At 46.7% G+C, this 16,488-nt stretch overlaps 1 protein-coding gene across 1 annotated transcript in view; it reads left to right on the top strand.

Annotated features, from left to right (window-relative positions):
* Positions 1 to 13,492: 13,492 nt before the first annotated feature.
* The window catches only part of FGF12 (fibroblast growth factor 12), a 283,489-nt gene continuing 280,493 nt past the window's right edge, over positions 13,493 to 16,488 (top strand). The window contains exons 1-2 of the mRNA XM_026650165.1: positions 13,493 to 13,592; positions 13,697 to 13,846. Of these exons, the coding sequence (XP_026505950.1) occupies positions 13,834 to 13,846 (13 nt within the window). The 5' untranslated portion in view covers positions 13,493 to 13,592; positions 13,697 to 13,833. The remainder of the gene's footprint in view (positions 13,593 to 13,696; positions 13,847 to 16,488) is intronic.

The following is a 16,488-nucleotide window of genomic DNA, read 5'->3' as shown; positions in this document are numbered from 1 at the left end:
GAAGGGCACACAGGCTAAATCAGGGTCTGGTGAAAAGTTGACCCATTGGGACAATCTGTGCTGAAGACTACTGACCTGCTCTGGGTGAGTTCCTGTCCCCCAGAGGGGAGGTGGCATTTAATGGTTTGACGAGGGGACTGGGAGTGAGGGGGTCACCCAGCCTGGCCTTTAATCTCTCTGTGCCTTTGTTTCTGCGTTTCTAAAATAGGGGTGGTAATGCTGGGCGACCTCCATAGAAGGCTGGGGAAGATCAGTGCCTCAAATGTGTTGAGATCCTCAGCTGGCAGGAGTTATGGAAGTGCAAACCAATGTGAAGTGCCCACTTCGAAGTATCCCATTCTTTCCAGTACAGTTGTGTTTTGCCTTCAGTTAGGGACTCTCCTCCACTAGAGCAACAGATAATCACTGATCCCTTGCATGGATTCTTAAGAGGTTTCCTCTCTCAATGTTGAAGCATCTGTATGTAAAAGGCCACCAAAGCAGAGGAGTTAACCAATGGCTGTGATGACCATAAGAAGGTGCTTATGGCAAAGACAATGGACAAGAAACATGAACCAGACACCGTTTTCCCATCCTGGGATCATTCTGAGATTTTTGAAAAACGTTCCTGTCCTGAGTTGGGACAAAAAGTCCATCTTGAAGATTGTTGTGAAGATGGTGAAAATCAGAAAAAAAACACAAAGGGTTTGGGTCAATGGAAACATTTAGTTTTGACAGGTTTGAAACTTTTTGTTTCTATTTTGACCTTTAAAAATCTTTTTTTACTGTAGTTAGCGTAAATTTCAAAATAAAGTGATTTCAAACAAAAATCATCTTTTTTTGTCTTGAAAATGTCTAAACATCCAGGTTAAGACAATTTCAAAATGTTTTCAAAGATATTTCTCAAACAAATTAATCAAAACCAGCTCCCTCCTGTGACCAGTTACAATTTTGCTGAATCGGCATTTTCTGATTTGAAGAAAACATTTCATTTAAAAAATTCCTGACCAGTGCCCCATGGAACCTTTCAAAGACAGGGATCCAAATCTCCTTACATCACAGAGCTCTGACAACCTACCTGAAATCTAATGTGCCCAGTCAATTTGAACATTAATTTTCATAATTCTGCTTTCTCATCTAATCCTGCGTCTGGTGACTTGATGGGAGCTGAAGCATAGCATGTTGAAAACGGAACTCCTAATCTTTATTCTATAGCCCTCAATCCTCCTCTTTCCCCCCACTTCTTATTACCGCTGATACACCACCAGTATCCCTGGCACTCAGGCCCATAGAATCATAGAAGATCAGGGTTGGAAGAGACCTCAGGAGGTATCTAGTCCAACCCCCTGCTCAAAGCAGGACCAATCCCCAACTAAATCATCCCAGTCAGGGCTTTGTCAAGCCTGACCTTAAAAACCTCTAAGGAACAAGATTCCACCACCTCCCTAGGTAACCCATTCCAGTGCTTCACCACCCTCCTAGTGAAAATTTTTTTCCTAATATCCAACCTAAACCTCCCCAACTGCAACTTGAGACCATTACTTCTTGTTCTGTCATCTGCCACCACTGAGAACAGCCGAGCGCCATCCTCTTTGGAACCCCCCTTCAGGTAGTTGAAGGCTGCTATCAAATCCCCCCTCACTCTTCTCTTCTGCAGACTAAATAACCCCAGTTCCCACAGCCTCTCCTCGTAAGTCGTGTGCCCCAGCCCCCTGATCATTTTCGTTGCCCTCCGCTGGACTCTCTCCAATTTGTCCACATCCCTTCTGTAGTGGGGGGCCGCAAACTGGACGCAATACTCCAGGTGTGGCCTCACCAGTGCCAAATAGAGGGGAATAATCTAACAACCTCACCAACCAAGAGCCCCACCATTGTGTTGCCAGTCATTACATGACACTGATATGTCCAGAAGCTCCCTTGAGTGCTTTACTGGTGTGCTGCTCCCTTTCATCATCCCTTTGTCTGTCTGCACCTCCATATTCATAAGCTTTTCAGGACAGGGACCATGCTTCCTTTGTTGTTTGTACAGCACCTCGCACAGCCTGAGCGCTGCCGGAAGCCAATGCTAAATAACAGTAACAAACACACAACGCTGCATTGTGGCTGCAGAAGCCACAACTCTGCTGCTGTAATGGTTTTGTGGAGCAACTTATTGGGGGCAGGTCTCTGAAGGTAGGGGCAATGCAGTGAGGAAGGATGCCTTTCTCGAAGTGCACCATGCATTAACCTTAGCACTCCCCCAGGCCGTGCAGAAGGGGGTGTGGTGATGGCCCTACCCCATGTGGTTATCTAAGGCTGAGGTTCTGGGAGAATGCACTTTGATCCAGTGCGGTCCCTGCCTCCATATAGAGGGAGCTCCAGTCTGGCCCAGTATCTGCTCAATCCTCAGCTCGCCCCAGAACTCCTGCTGTGTAGCTGGAAAGGGACCTCATTTGCTCTCTCATTCCTGTGGCACAGGCATATTCTGGCCAGCTGGCCTTCAAGGAATCATTTTATAAATCCGTGAAGATGGCGTCTCACTCTGCTCATCGCAGCGAGCACTGGCTATGTAAGTGTTGATGTTGGAAAAACCCAGCTTGTGTACAGAGACTCTGGTCCAAGGAAACCAGGTTCCTAAATCACTGTGGGTTGCCTTGGGGGTTCTGCCTGGGTCCTGGCCTGCAACACCAGCACAAACCGGCCCTAAAATCACCACAGCTAGCCAGAGGCCAATCACCCCAGTTTAGCGGCTTCCTCCAGAGCTACTGTAGAGGTTCCTGTGCATCACCCTTGATGTGCTCAGGGTATTGCTACAGCTGCCATGTCACCCCTTTGGGTCGCTGGGAACTGCCACAAGGTGCACGGCACATGGTCCTCAGCCAAGGACTGGAGCTGTGTCTCGGTCTCTGCTACTAACCTTAGCAAGACTTGAGTCCCAAGTCTACAGCCACAGCTTTTCGTATCCAGGATGGATAAACTGCCTGGAGCCTGAGGATTTCCTGCTGTCACAGACTCCCTGCTGGGTGTGCAAATCTAGCCAGAGTTCACCCCCAAGCTTCCTTCCCCCTGTAACTTTCAGCCCATGTGTTCTCCACTGGGACTCAGTCCCTCACTGAGCCAAGCTCATGCTGAACTGGAAACGTGAGTAAAGGCATGGATGTTAGTGGAGCTACTCGTACGCTTAGAGTTAGGTTTGTGTTTTATTGAGTTTCTGGACCAGGGCCTAACTTCACAAAGAAAGGGCAAATGTCTCACTCGTTAAAGGGAACCCATTGCTATTTAACAGGGATAGACAGATGAGCCCCATCAGTCAGGCTGGCCCAAGTGGGTCCCCTAGGTACAGCCAATGCACTGTGTTACTTTGATTAGAATATTTCTCTTCTCCTTTTCTTCACTCCTGATGGTTCTTCACTCTGCCCTTATGTTTCCTGCTCCATTATCTCACCTTGTTTTCAATGGATTTTTCTTCTGTTCTGCAGCCTCTTTTCATAATCTCTTCTAAGTGGAACATGAGCCCAATAACATTCAAGTCAAGTCGGTCTCTCAGTGCGGATTGAAATTGGGCAGAAGAAGTTCACCCATCCCTGTTCGGTGGGCAAATCTCAACAGATTTGGAGGTTCCGCTTGCAATAGCTCCCAAAGGTCCAGATCCAAACCTGAACCCAATTCACTGGAGCATGGGAGATCCACACTGTTACTAAAAACAACTGGCTCCACTTGTGGGCTTTGTTGCATTTGTTAATTTCTCACTTGTAACATTTTAGAAAGTTCTGCATGAATCACTCAGTTTACAGACACAGCCGTGTGGAGAAGAGTGCAGCCGGCTCTGGAGATGGGACAAAGAATCCATGTCAGTATCTATGATTTACTCTTGATCAGCCATGATGCAGCGCTTGTACCAGCTGATGGTATGTGAAATTGGCACTCTGGCTGTCTCACTGAAAAGCAAAGCTTCTTCCGGCCACCCTAGAAATCTGAGCTCCGCTGTCTCCTCTCAGAATGACCCCTACAGGTCAGGATTAAGGGACACAGCGGGGTGAGGATGTTTGCCTCTGATTACTTTGGCCGGGAAGTCAATCTGCCACCTTTCCCCTGCACTAAAAGCAGAAGCAGCTTGTATTCTTAAGCCCCGATGACTGAAATAGTGACGAACTAGTAGCTCTTTATTACAGGAAGGAGAAGAAGGTAATACGATTTTTAAAAAGAATTGGCTGTCCTGTTACATGGCCTTTGAGTGGGGAGAACTGCTGCCATAGGTGATCCATGTTATTTGCTAGCTGAATTTCCTTGCAGTCTCTACCCTGCTATGTTCCTTTTTACTCTGTTTTTGGAAGAGCAGGTTGATTTGCTGTGCTGAAGTAATTAACATTGTTTTCTTTATCAAGTCAAAGGGGGTGTCTCTGAAATAGATCTGTCCACTGGCTTATATCCAGATTGCATCTCTTCTGCATAAAAGCATCCGACTTCTGCTTGCCAGAATGCTTCTGACCACCCATCTCTCTGACAAAGAGCACTCAATAGAATCACAGCAAAATAGTTGGCATAAAGTTACGCATTAAATTGTGATTAGGTACAAATGTACGCTGGATCCCACAGGACCCAGGGGCTGATCCTGCAAGGAACTGCGCACCCCTGATTCCCACTGGCTTCAATGGGAGAGGAGGGTGCTCAGCACCTTGAAGGATGTATCCAAAACTTTGCAGGACTGGGACTTATGGGTCAGATCCAACTGCCATTAACGGTGATGGAACAGATTCCCATGGACTTCAATGGGAGTTGGATCAAGCCCTAAGTAACTACCTAATGCACTCCTCTTTTCCAGCCTAGCAAGCATTAACAAGAGTGAGTAGAGGGGTGGAGTTTCCGACTATTCTGGGAAATCACTTGCTAAGGCTCCTGGTTGATGCTGGAGCTCCAGCATCATGGAGTTTGGAGTTACATGGCCAAGTTCTGCTTCCACCGATGGTGAAAGCCAGAGCTGGATAAATTCTAGTGATTGTTTGGGTTTTTTTGGTGATCCAGTCAGTGAATTAAATACCTTCTCTCTTCATGACGATGTTATTAATTTTATTCACAAAAACATTCATGCAAACAGATTTGTCTTCGTAGAGACGTTCACAAATAAAATGAATAATAGGAATTGCTTGAGTCCCAGTTCTGGCCACTCGCTCACTGAACAGCACCTTACTCCAGGAGTCAATCCGGTGATGGCTTCCTCCCTTCCCAGTCTTCCTCCTTCCATTTTTTGTTGAATTATGTTCAACAAATATTTTTTGTTCAGTGATGACTCCATAGTCAGTATTTTCCCCCTTTTAGAATATTATCGGAATAACCTTGATGCTGTTTCATTGTGAACTGTGCTTTAATGGAATTGATGATGCCCTTGGTTCAAAGGTTGTGGCTCTCTTTGGTCTTTGTAAAACACCCTGGCTCTGAATAGTGATTGCTCTGCTGCTAGACGTTATGCGTATGAGGTAGGGCGTGACGTCGGCGGGCTGTGCGAGTTGATATTTTGATTTTGACATTTATTTCCTCTTCCTGGTCTGAAGCTTCTGTGTAAATGACGTTTTCCCTCCTTAAGCTACTGAATATTTTTGGCTCTGAAGAGCACGCTTGGTAACCAAACCTTAGCCGTATACTGAATATGTTAAGTATTCGTTCTAGTCTCTGTCCACTTACCGCTTCCTAGTTGTTTAACCACGTTGGAGCTCTTCCCTTTCCCTATTGGACTGCCACAGCCTGTTCCTTCTAACTTCTTGCTCTGGTTACTGCTCGTGCCTCATGCGGTTGGGTACCATCTACAAAGACCTGTGTGGGGCAGGACCCAGGTTTTGCTTTTCTCTGCCTCCGAGAAGTCTGTTGGGTTGGCTGCCACCACTAGGTTGCTGTTACTGTTAATTCCCAAAGAACAAATGCCCTGGAGCTCAGGGGTGGAAATCTCCAAAGCCCGTTGCGCTGGCCTACCTCTGCTCCCCGTCGGAGTTTCACTGTTGGCTTTGGTGGGAGCAGAGTTAGCCCAGTGCTGAACAACCTTGAACTCCCCTCTGCAGAAGTCTATCATCTGCTCCGTGTCAGTCGGACAGAGCCCAAGCTTGCTGACCTCCAGAGCACTTTGTAAGAGGCAGCTCCGGCCGATCGAGCTTTCAGTTCACTTCGAGACCAGTTCAGGATTCTCCTGTATTTGTGACTAGCCGCTAGTTCCAGTCAGGAGCTGAACTTCCCCAAAGATTTGGATGTGTTCAGATCTGGGGGGTTGGTTAGGCAATTTCTGTGTAGACGGGGGGCCAGCTGAGATGTCAGAGCTAGGGTTACAGATACAAACTCCCATAAAATCTGAGGTGGAGGGCAAAGGGGTTGGATCTGGCTTGGGCCCATGTATGCTTTTGGCCTACAGTTATTTAATAATTTTTAAAAATAAACACAGGTGCCCAGGTGCTGAGATGACGGACACCCGCTATACACCAGTAAATAAATGTCACATGTTTCGAACTCCTCTGCCCATTCAAACACAGGCCCATGTGGGAATAGCGAATTGCAGATGCTCTGGCTGGTTCTTAAATATCTTTCCTACCAGATGTGCAAGGAGACCAAGCCTTCTCCCCACCCCCCGACTCCAAGTTACGATTCTACGCAGGAAGCAGGTCAGCTGCAAGATGTGGACTTCTCTAGAGACTAAACATGATTCTGGGACCGAGGTTCCTCCTGTGACTTGCCCCCAAAGTCAAGTTCTAAGCGCGGGCTGCATCTCAGCCCTGCAGAAGGAACAATATCTCCGAGCAAGTCGAGAATTCTCCCTCCTCCCATGTGCTTCCCCACGGAATATGGCCAGGACTGATGGGTACTAATAGTTTCCTGGTGGAATGTAATCTGTAGTACCATAAATGGCTTAGGATCTAGCTGCCTGAGAGCGTGTGTGTGAGAGGCCCTGAAGCGAACAGCACCCTTGTTTGAAAGGGAGGGCAGGGCATATTGTGCCCTCTCTGCACCTTTTCGCCTGCCATGTAGGACTGTGCCTGGCCTGACTTGTGCAGTTTCTCCTCACGCTCAGGCTTGAACACAACTGCCTTGTGCTCCTGCTGTGTCCTGCTTGAGGACTTGCAAGGACAAGGCCTCGCTGGGTTGGTTTAGCCATGATCCGGCTGTCACTAAACAACAGAGGATGCCCCTTCGGCACTCTGGTTTTGCTTGTTTCTCATGCAGACCGATACGATTACCGTTGCTTAGATGCGAGAATCCTGCCATTGAGCAGTCTGGCTCCAGCATCTGCACCAGCTGCTCAGTGGAGCTCTTTCCTGTCATTTGAACTTCTCCCTCCAACAATAGAGTCGGCCCTGGGTGTGGCTTTACAGACAGCACCTGGCAGCTGCCCCGTCCGAGCCCGACGAGCACTCTAGCCTTGCCAGAGCCGGGTGGCTCTGCAGCCTCTTTCTCCGGCAGGGTCAGGCTCTGGCGAACCCAACACCTTCCTTTTCAGCAGTGTCAAATGGTGAGGTCAGCGGGCGCCGGGTTTGGCTGCGGCCACAGAGGAACGGGCATCCTGCAGAAGGAATAGCTCTTGCATTGTTATGCGGACTACCCCTCTGAGCTCGGCTGGCACCTATGCCCCAGGGAAACTGGCGTACCTCCTGCTAAGCAGGTGCAGTGCCACTTTAACAGATGGGCAGGAGTCTGGCAGCTAAGAGACCACGGACGAGCATCAGATCAGCTCTTTGTGGCCAGCAGTCTCCACCCGCCGTGTCCAATGGCTGCCTGGCTATGGCATGCCCACCCCAGCTGGGAGAGCTGTGCCATCAACACCATCTTCGACCTGAATTCCAAACATTAGCTCTGCCTGGGACTAGAGGGGCAGGGGGCCTCGATCCAGCAGCCCCAGGCCATAGCGCCCAGCATTGGCTACCGGCAGCACGGTCTCATGGATAGAGCACTAGCCAGGGAATCGGGAGACCTGGGCTGTAGTCCCAGTTCTGCCGCTGACCTGCTGGGTCACCCTGGGCAAGTCACTTCCCCTCGGTGTGTCTGTTTCCCATCCTTGTCCTGTCTTGTTTGTTTAGGCTGCCAGCTCTCCAGGGCAGGGACTGTCTCTCCCTGTATCTGCACATCGCCTAGCACAGGAGGGTGCTGTTCTTGGCTGGGGACCTCTAGACACGGCTGGAATCCAAACACTAAAGACGAATCTTCTGATGGCTGATCTATGAAATGAGGTTAGTGGGGCTCAGGCAAGGTCCTATTGGACAAGTGCACGCCTTGCAAAGCCACCACGACTGGCCCCTCATAGGCAATCTGGACAGAGAGGCCCAGGACTGAACTATCCTGTCTCTGCGACTCCGGAGATGAGGGCACATTAGTGAGGGACTAGACCCGATTTTGAACTACTGCTGAGCATGTGACACCCGTTTCCCGGATCCCCTTCTCCAGTGCTGGCAATCCAGCACCTTTCACAAGAACTAAATTCATCCCCATCCAGCAAACTATGGAAACTTCCTCAGCAAAGCACAGCCAGCAGGATTCGTCTAGCACAGGGCTGGGGAAAGGGTTTCCCTTTTGGGAATGCAGTGTAGTTGTAGCTGTGTTTGGTCCCAGGATTTTAGAGACCAGCATATTAGCCAGACCTGAAGAAGAGCTCTGTGTGGCTCAAAAGCTTGTCTCTCTCACCAACGGAACTTGGTCCAATAAAAGATATTCCCTCCCCCTCCTGTCTCCCTTTTGGGAATTGGCTGAGAGGTAGTCCAGTGGGACAGCAATTCTGCTGAATCTCTGGGAATACTGCAGCATTCTGTCCTTGGCTGGTTTGAACAGTTTTGTGCTGTAAAGATAAATACATACATTTGTATCTTTTTATTTAGACTCTTGCTGATTCGGGAAGCTGCACACGATACACATCTGACTTTCACGAGGGGCTGGAGGTGCAAGGCAGCATAATATTTTATGCTGATGATAAGGACCTTGAAAGGTGACCTGCAAATGAAAAAAAACAAAACAATGGATCTGTTCCCTTGTATTTGCCTCTTTGTATATATGAAGAAGGTGGGTGTGTTTTGCAGGAGGAGGAGTTTTTTATGTTTCGTTTTCTTTTTTTTTTTTTACATTAAAAATGTAGGTCTTGCCTATTCTGGTTGCGGGAAGGTGTTGTGGTGACTGAAGAACTAAGAGTAGGAATGTGACATCAGAGATGCCAAGCAAGAGAAACATGGTTGTTGGAGACTGAAAAATGGGTGTTTTTTTAAATTGACTTTTTAGAACTCATAATTCTTGTAAACAGCAATTTAACCCAGATGAAAGAAATACTCAGTAGTTAAAGATTCAGGTCTCTCTTCCCTTCAGTTGAGGGCTGAGAGAACTCCCAATCCACATCTCTAGGTCCTTCAAGGAAAACTCCAGCAAAACTGAAGACCAAGCTTGATATTCTAGATATTTGTAAGGTAAAAAACAAGCAGGAAAAATCCTTGAGGCCTTCCTTATGCTTCATCAAGAAGCCAGGTAAGACACAATCCCACTTTATCCTTTTCAGGTCACCTGAAAATAAAAGATTCAAAATTTCTTATAAAACCAAGCAATGCAGATGCCTACTGCAGTGAAAGAGACAAGGTGAGAGGGAATATCTTTTATTGGACCAGCTTCTGTTGGTGAAAGGGACAAGCTTTCAACACATCTGGTTTCAGCAGCTTTGGGCTATATCCACCAAACTCTGCCACTGTGTTTAATTATCCATGATACTTTGCTTTTCAGTGAGCATATGAGTGCAGTGATTATAACTGTATATTTAAAATGTGCTTAAGTGCTGAAGAGAGGTGTTCCTTCTTATGAATGTATCTATAAATCAAAATAAATAAATAACCATAGAATAAAATATTGTAAGAAAATACCATGTTTGTCTTTACATGCTTTGTTTGCACCAACTTTAACTTTATTTTTTGGTTCTGGACTTTTGTGAATAATTTGGAGTTTTTCTTCTCCGTTCTGCAGTTCTCATGCTTCTGGTTCTGTACAGACCTATGCATCTACTTAGCTTTATGCACTGTGGGTCCTCCCATTGATATTGACGGAATGGGACTATTTACAGTGCTTAAATTGAAGCACGTGTGTTTAAGTCTTTGCAGGACTGGGGCCTAAATTGTGCAACAGAATGATGGAGTGGGGAATGATTGACCTTTGCCATTTAAAAATAAATCCGAGTGCCTATATACACAAATTAAAAATATTTGGAAACACACAAGAAAGCCAACAGCTAGGAATGCCTGAAGTTTCCCCCTTTAAAATATACTGGAAAGACAGTGAGAAGAAGAATAAATATGAAATATAAGTAAGACAAAACATGGAACCTTAAAATGTTACTGCAAAAGAAAGTAGCCGACCCCTATTGTGAATGACTGACTAAATTTTGCAAATGAGAAAGAACGTGAACAAAGATAATAACCATAAAAAGATTGTTAATAGAGTGTGATAGGCACGGGCCAGATTCTCAGCTAGTGTCGATGGTCCTAGCTCCAGGACAACGTATGTCAGCTGAGAATCTGCCCCAGCTGTTTACTCCCTTGCACAGAGTTCTAGGATTGTCACTGGGGCTCCAGAGGGGCCCTTCCCACATGGATCACATTTCAGGACAAAATCTGTATTTAGTTCATTTAAGCCCAGTTCAGGAAAACACTTAAGCAGATGCTTAAATTTAAGTCCATGAGACTTAAGCATGTGCTCAAATGCTTTCCTGAACTGAGCCTTTATTTTTCAAGTGCAGGTTAATGTTCACTTATTATCAGTATGTACTATTATGACCGTGTAACATACCCATTTATCTATTTGCCTCTGTACACATATGATGCCCATTACCATAGCATCAGAGAGCTAAGCATTATTGCTAAAAGCATGCAAGTAAAGGTAACTAGGGAAAGTGATAAACAGCTACTCCTACAATTAAACATTTTTAAATCTGCAAGACTGAATAACTTGAACCCAAGAGTTTTAAAAGAATTGACTGAAGTGTAGAACTGGTCAGGAATTTTTTGACCTGAAAATAAGGGATTCAAAAATGAGGGGGCTTGGGTTTTTTTATTTATTTTTTGTTTGTTTATTTTGTTTTGCTCCCAAATGCTGATTTGTTGAAGCTGAATTTGTTCATGAAACAGGTTCAGTTTCAACAAATCTCATGACTCAAAAAATTATTGGGAAAACAAATACAGAAATTGTGAAAAACATCCCATGTCAACATTTTCAAAATAAAAAGTTTTGGGGTTTTGAGTCGAAACAACTTTTTATTCAAAGGTTTTAGTACGTGTAGACTCAAAATAAGGCTAATTAAAAAGAACAAAGATCAAAACGAAAACACCGTGTTTTGTAATTGCTGAAATGAAACATTTTGATTGACTTGAAGTTGAACAGAAAATGTTTTGAATTTTCAGTTAATGAAAAGGTTTGAGATTTTAACGGTCGCTATTTGGGACAGGAACATTTTTCAATAGCTAGCTGCATTGAGGAGCTCTCAGAGCCTTTGATGTATTTTTTTTTAAAACAAATCTTAGAACCATAGGAAAGTTCCAGAGAGGACTGGAAAAAGAAGCTAATGTTGTGTCAACATTTCAAAGGTGAACAGGATGACCCAGGAAACTATAGGCCAGTTAGCCTGATGTTGATCCTGGGCAAACTCATGGAAAAGGTGATATGGGCTCAGTGAGTAAACAATTAAAGGAAACCAAATTGCTCTCACTTTCTGGTGAAATCACAAGTTTGGCTGATAAAAGTAGCAGTGTTGACATAGTATACGTAGGACTCCTGTAAGGTATTTGGCGAGTACCACACCGCAATCCAATTACAAAATTAGCACTATACAAAATCAAGGTAGAACATATTAACTGGATTAAAACCTAGCTAACTGGTAGATCTGAAAAAGAAATTTTAAATGGGTCAGCCCCATCCAGTGGGATCTGTTCTTGGTCCAATATAACATACTTGCTGGTAAAGTTTGCACAAAAATTGGTGGAGTGGTTAACATTAATAAGGACGGGTCAATTCTAAAGAGTGATCTGGATCACATGCCAAGCTGGGTTCACTTGAACACCATCCATTTTAGTAGCCAAATATAAGGTTATACATCTAGGAAAAAACGAATGTAGGTCCCACTTCTAGGATGGGGGACTGTTTCCTGGAAAGTGGTGACTCTGTAAAGGACTTAGGGGTCATGACAGATAACCAGCTGAACGTGTGCAACCAGTGCAATGCTGTAGCTAAAAGGGCAAACATGACCCTTGGATGAATGTCCAGGCTATCCACTAGGCGTAAGGAGGTGGTATTGCTTCTGTATACAGCATGAGTGAGATCATTACTAGACTATTCTCTCCAGTTCCAATGGCCACACTCCAAAAAATAAAATGTTTAAAAATTGGAAAGGGTTCAGCAAAAAGTTACAAGAATGAGTCAAGGCCTGGAAAACCATTCTGATAGAGAAATGTATGGATCGTAATCTATTCAGTTTATCCAAGAGAAGGCTTGTGTGATATGATACAGTCTACAAGGATTTCCACTGCGAGAACGCTTCTGCCAGTAGTAGAGGGCTCTTTAATTTAGCAGACAAACGTGGAGCAAGGTCCAATGGTTGGATGCTGAAGTTGGATACATTCAGAGTAGAAATAAGGTATCGATTTTTAACAGTGATGGTAATTAACCATTTGAAGAGCTTGTCTAGCGCTGTGGTGGGTTCTCCACCACTTGGAGTTTTCAAATGAAGACTGGATGTCTTTCTGCAAGATCTGCTCCAGCTCAACCAGAAGCCATAGGCTAGATCCAGGAATTACTTGGTGAAATACTCTGGTCTGTGCCACGCAGGAGGCCAGATTAGATGATCATAATGGTCCCTTCTGGGTTTAACATCAATGAATGTTCTGGTCTCGATTTTTTAAAAAAAATTCCATGTACAAAATTGCACAGGTATACAAATTATATGTTGAAAACAGGTGATGCATAAGCCAGGGTTTTGCATATTCATACATTTACATACGCAAAGGCCTATCTTGCACATGTACATCAGATTTTTTTTGCATGCAACTCTTAAACGTTTGTGTGCATGGCCTCATTAAGATCCTTTAAAATACTACTAAGAAAGAAGTGGCTGTCGCTGTTGCATGAAAGGGATTTGGTTTCCATAATCTAATACTACAAGCCCACTCTGGCATTTGCTCTGTTTGCTGAGCAGTGGGGAGAGGCTGCCCTGTGGTATGTGCTGGTTATGCGGCTCTGTAGGTGAACTGACAAGGTAGCAACGAGAGGAAAATCTGAACCCCAGAAAATGCAAGTGCTGAATAGACCTCCACTAACTAATCCTCCAGCAGAAATTCCCAGCAGCCTGCAAACGCCAGGGCCAGCTCTCGGCTGAGGGCGAGGTACAATCCAATCCACTTTTTGTTGTTATTGCTTGCAGGGAACATCCAGTCCGGTATTTATTTTTAGCAGAGTAGCTCTGTGCCCAGCGTCGCTTTTCAGCAGGGCTCGCTATGGGCTGAGCGGTGGATGCATCGGGGGGAGCCTTGGGCATGCGCGCCGGCCCCCGTGCAAATCTGCCGTGCAGCCACCAGGGCCAGCCAAGGGGCTGATGTGACACTTCCACCTGCAGCACCACATTGGCGGACAGCGCCGGGTTGCGGCTCCAGGTAACCCCCGCCCCGTTCGCACGGAGCGCACTCCGGTTCGCGCTCCGCCCGGCTCCGCAGAGCGCGCGCCTGCTGATCCCGTCTTCTCTGCGGGTTGCTTGCAGCTCCGCGGGCTGAGAGATCCCGTCCTCCGAGGCGGCATCCCCCGGGCTGGGCTCTCGCTTTTGGCTGGAGAGGACGCCTTGCAAGCGGCGCATCTTCTGCAACTTCTTCAACTCCCCGACGCTCGCCAGGGTCTGCAATGGAAGGCAAAGGTAGGGGCCTGGGGGCTGCCCGGGGCCTGGGGGCTGCCCGGGGCCTGGGGGTCCGTGTGGCCGGGGCGGCTGAGCCCACAAACCCCGCAGTGCCCGGGGCCGGTGCACTGGGGAAGGCGAGTCCTTGGCAGCTCCCGCAGCGAAGCCCTTGGCTGCGCAGGGAGGTGTGAGGGGGAGACAGATGTTGGCTGGTGATTTGTTTCCTTAATGCTCACGATTTACGTAATACTCCGGGGGGGTTCGGCTCGCTGAACGCGGGTGATAATGAGACTGATCCCCCCCCCCAACCCCTCCGTCTTCCTCCATGCAAACAGCAGAGCCCTGTCCTCCTGCTCCTGCAAACGGAGCACATCACCCCGGGCTGGGGAACCCACTGCTCCAGGAGACGGTGTGGCATTCGATGGTGCTTAGCTGGCTACTGGGCAGCGACAGTCACCCCTTAGAGATAACCCACCGCCATTCATTCACACCAGGCGTGTGTCTCTCCGCGTGTACACACACACACGTCTATCTGATTGCACAGAGAGCATCCACACCCATTCGATTGGGACATGAACTCTCAGTCGCGGAATATCTATGACCAATGAAAGACTGATGGCATGTCCCTCTAGCTCAGGGGAAGACTGAATGCCATTCCAGCTCCCCTCTCTGCCACAGACCTGGCAGCTGCTTTGATCGATATACATAGGACAAGAGCGAGAATATGGAGAGTATTAATTCAAGGGAAATGCTGTAGCCTGGTAGAATACAATACTCCATGCGGTACCCAGACCTGAACTAGCTATATTTAACCCCCCGCTTTATTTTTATAACTGGCTTGTCAATCAGGGCTGTAGCTCTCCTGGGTGAAACTATTTGATCATATGCTGATTAAGGCAAGCAGCTATTTCAGTCATATAGAGGCAGCATGTCCTATAAATGCCATTACATGCGAGCAGTAGAATTAACAGGGTTTGAGCACAGGTAAGTGTGGGGTAGGTTTTGTTTTTAAATCTGCCAAGATCTGATTAGATTGGAAATTCAAACAGTGAAGAAACCTCAATTACTGAACTGCCGCGTTATTGTTGTGATTGACTGATGTGTGGCACCTATATCTCTTGTGTATGTGCTATTTGTATACGTGTTTGATGGGCAAATGAAAAGCCTGTGTCTTAGAAAGAATGCATTCTCTGCATTGTCATGCAGTACAACAACAGACTGGTGGCTCTCCGTAGGATTTCTGTTGGACCTAACATAACTGAGGGTGGAATGGTAATAACTGCAAACCAGGGTGCATCTTCCTTGTGCTGATAACCCCACCTGATACAGGATTCCTGAACTCCATTCTAGCGCAGACACATCCATTATAACACAGTCACCCCTTGGCTTTGGAGAAAAGAGCCACCGGAGCAGGAGATGCCATCTGGCCACTATTTCTTGTGCTTGTAAATTTGCAAGACATACTTCATTGCAATCAGAGTTCCAGGGGCTGTTGGTGTCAGTGAAGGGGCCACATGGGGTGGGAAGTCAGGGCAGCCCTGCGTTTTTGCAGAAAACTGGCGTCAGGATCCTCTTCCTAGAGTCTTCAATGCTGAGGAAAATGAGGCTCTCTGGGTTTAGTTTTCCCTGTAAAAGGAAGCCCAGCCAGAGTCAACCCACCAGAAACCAAACCTGTGGAAGTGGACGAGTCCAAAGCAGAGAGAAGTTTAAGGAAAAATGGAACCTTGATGTCTCAGTGGAGACGTTCCAAAGAAGCTGGATGTCTGGTCAGTGTAGGGGCCTGATCCTGCTCTCACTGAAGTCATTGGTCAAACTCCACTTGATATCCGTGGAAGCAGGAGAGGCCTAATGTACACAAATCCAACACGGAAAAGAGCCTTTTGTGTATCTGTATGTGGCAAGGCATGGCCCAGGATCACTACCCAGAGAGACTATACAAACAGTCCAAAACTCCTCTGTGTCCATAGTCTTTTTGCCCGATCCTAAATACACTTTCAGCTGAGTTGCTCTGAATAAGTGACTCATTTACATCTTATTTTCCATTAGCAAGTAGACCTCCACATGTAATGGCCTGTGTGTTGTGATCATGATATCACTGTTCATGTTCTCCTGGTGATGATGCCTTTCTGATGTCATCTCCTGTCTTAAACTGTTCCATTTCCCCTTCACCTACCAGTGGTGGTTGTAGGGAGCATGCATTCAAATCCAGTGCTCTACAGCCCTGAGAGAGAACATGCGCTGAACTGATTAAAGTAATCAAACTGATTAAAGTCCTCATTCATAATAGTCCTATATTAGAACAGGGTGTGTAGAAAACCACCTGCCCAGTCCCTGAACTCAGCTGCCCCAAGCAATCAGACCGAAATCTCCTGACCCAAAGTCTAGGATTTGTGATACCAGACCAGCAATAGCATCAGTGCAGCATGTCTCGGGATGTGGCCTGTACCTGATGCTTCGCGGATGGCCCTCCACTTCTGCAGATTCCTGTCGGGATCTGGAAGTGCTCAAAGCAGCCGTGCTCTTCAGTCAGACTCCTCCTGCAGTGACTGGAGACTGACATTCAGTCCCCAGCCCAAATGTGCCTGCAGCGGGGAGTAGGAAGTGGAAGTGGGGGCTGCTCCCCTCCTCAGACGCTGTGTGTGGGCTGCTCAGATGGCCGTTCT

Source organism: Terrapene carolina, unplaced genomic scaffold (genome assembly GCF_002925995.2).
Source record: "Terrapene carolina triunguis isolate 2854851 unplaced genomic scaffold, T_m_triunguis-2.0 Scaffold88, whole genome shotgun sequence".
Lineage (NCBI taxonomy): Eukaryota > Metazoa > Chordata > Testudines > Emydidae > Terrapene > Terrapene triunguis.
The sequence above is the reverse complement of the archived record's forward strand: the minus strand, read 5'-3'. Positions and strand labels throughout refer to the sequence as shown.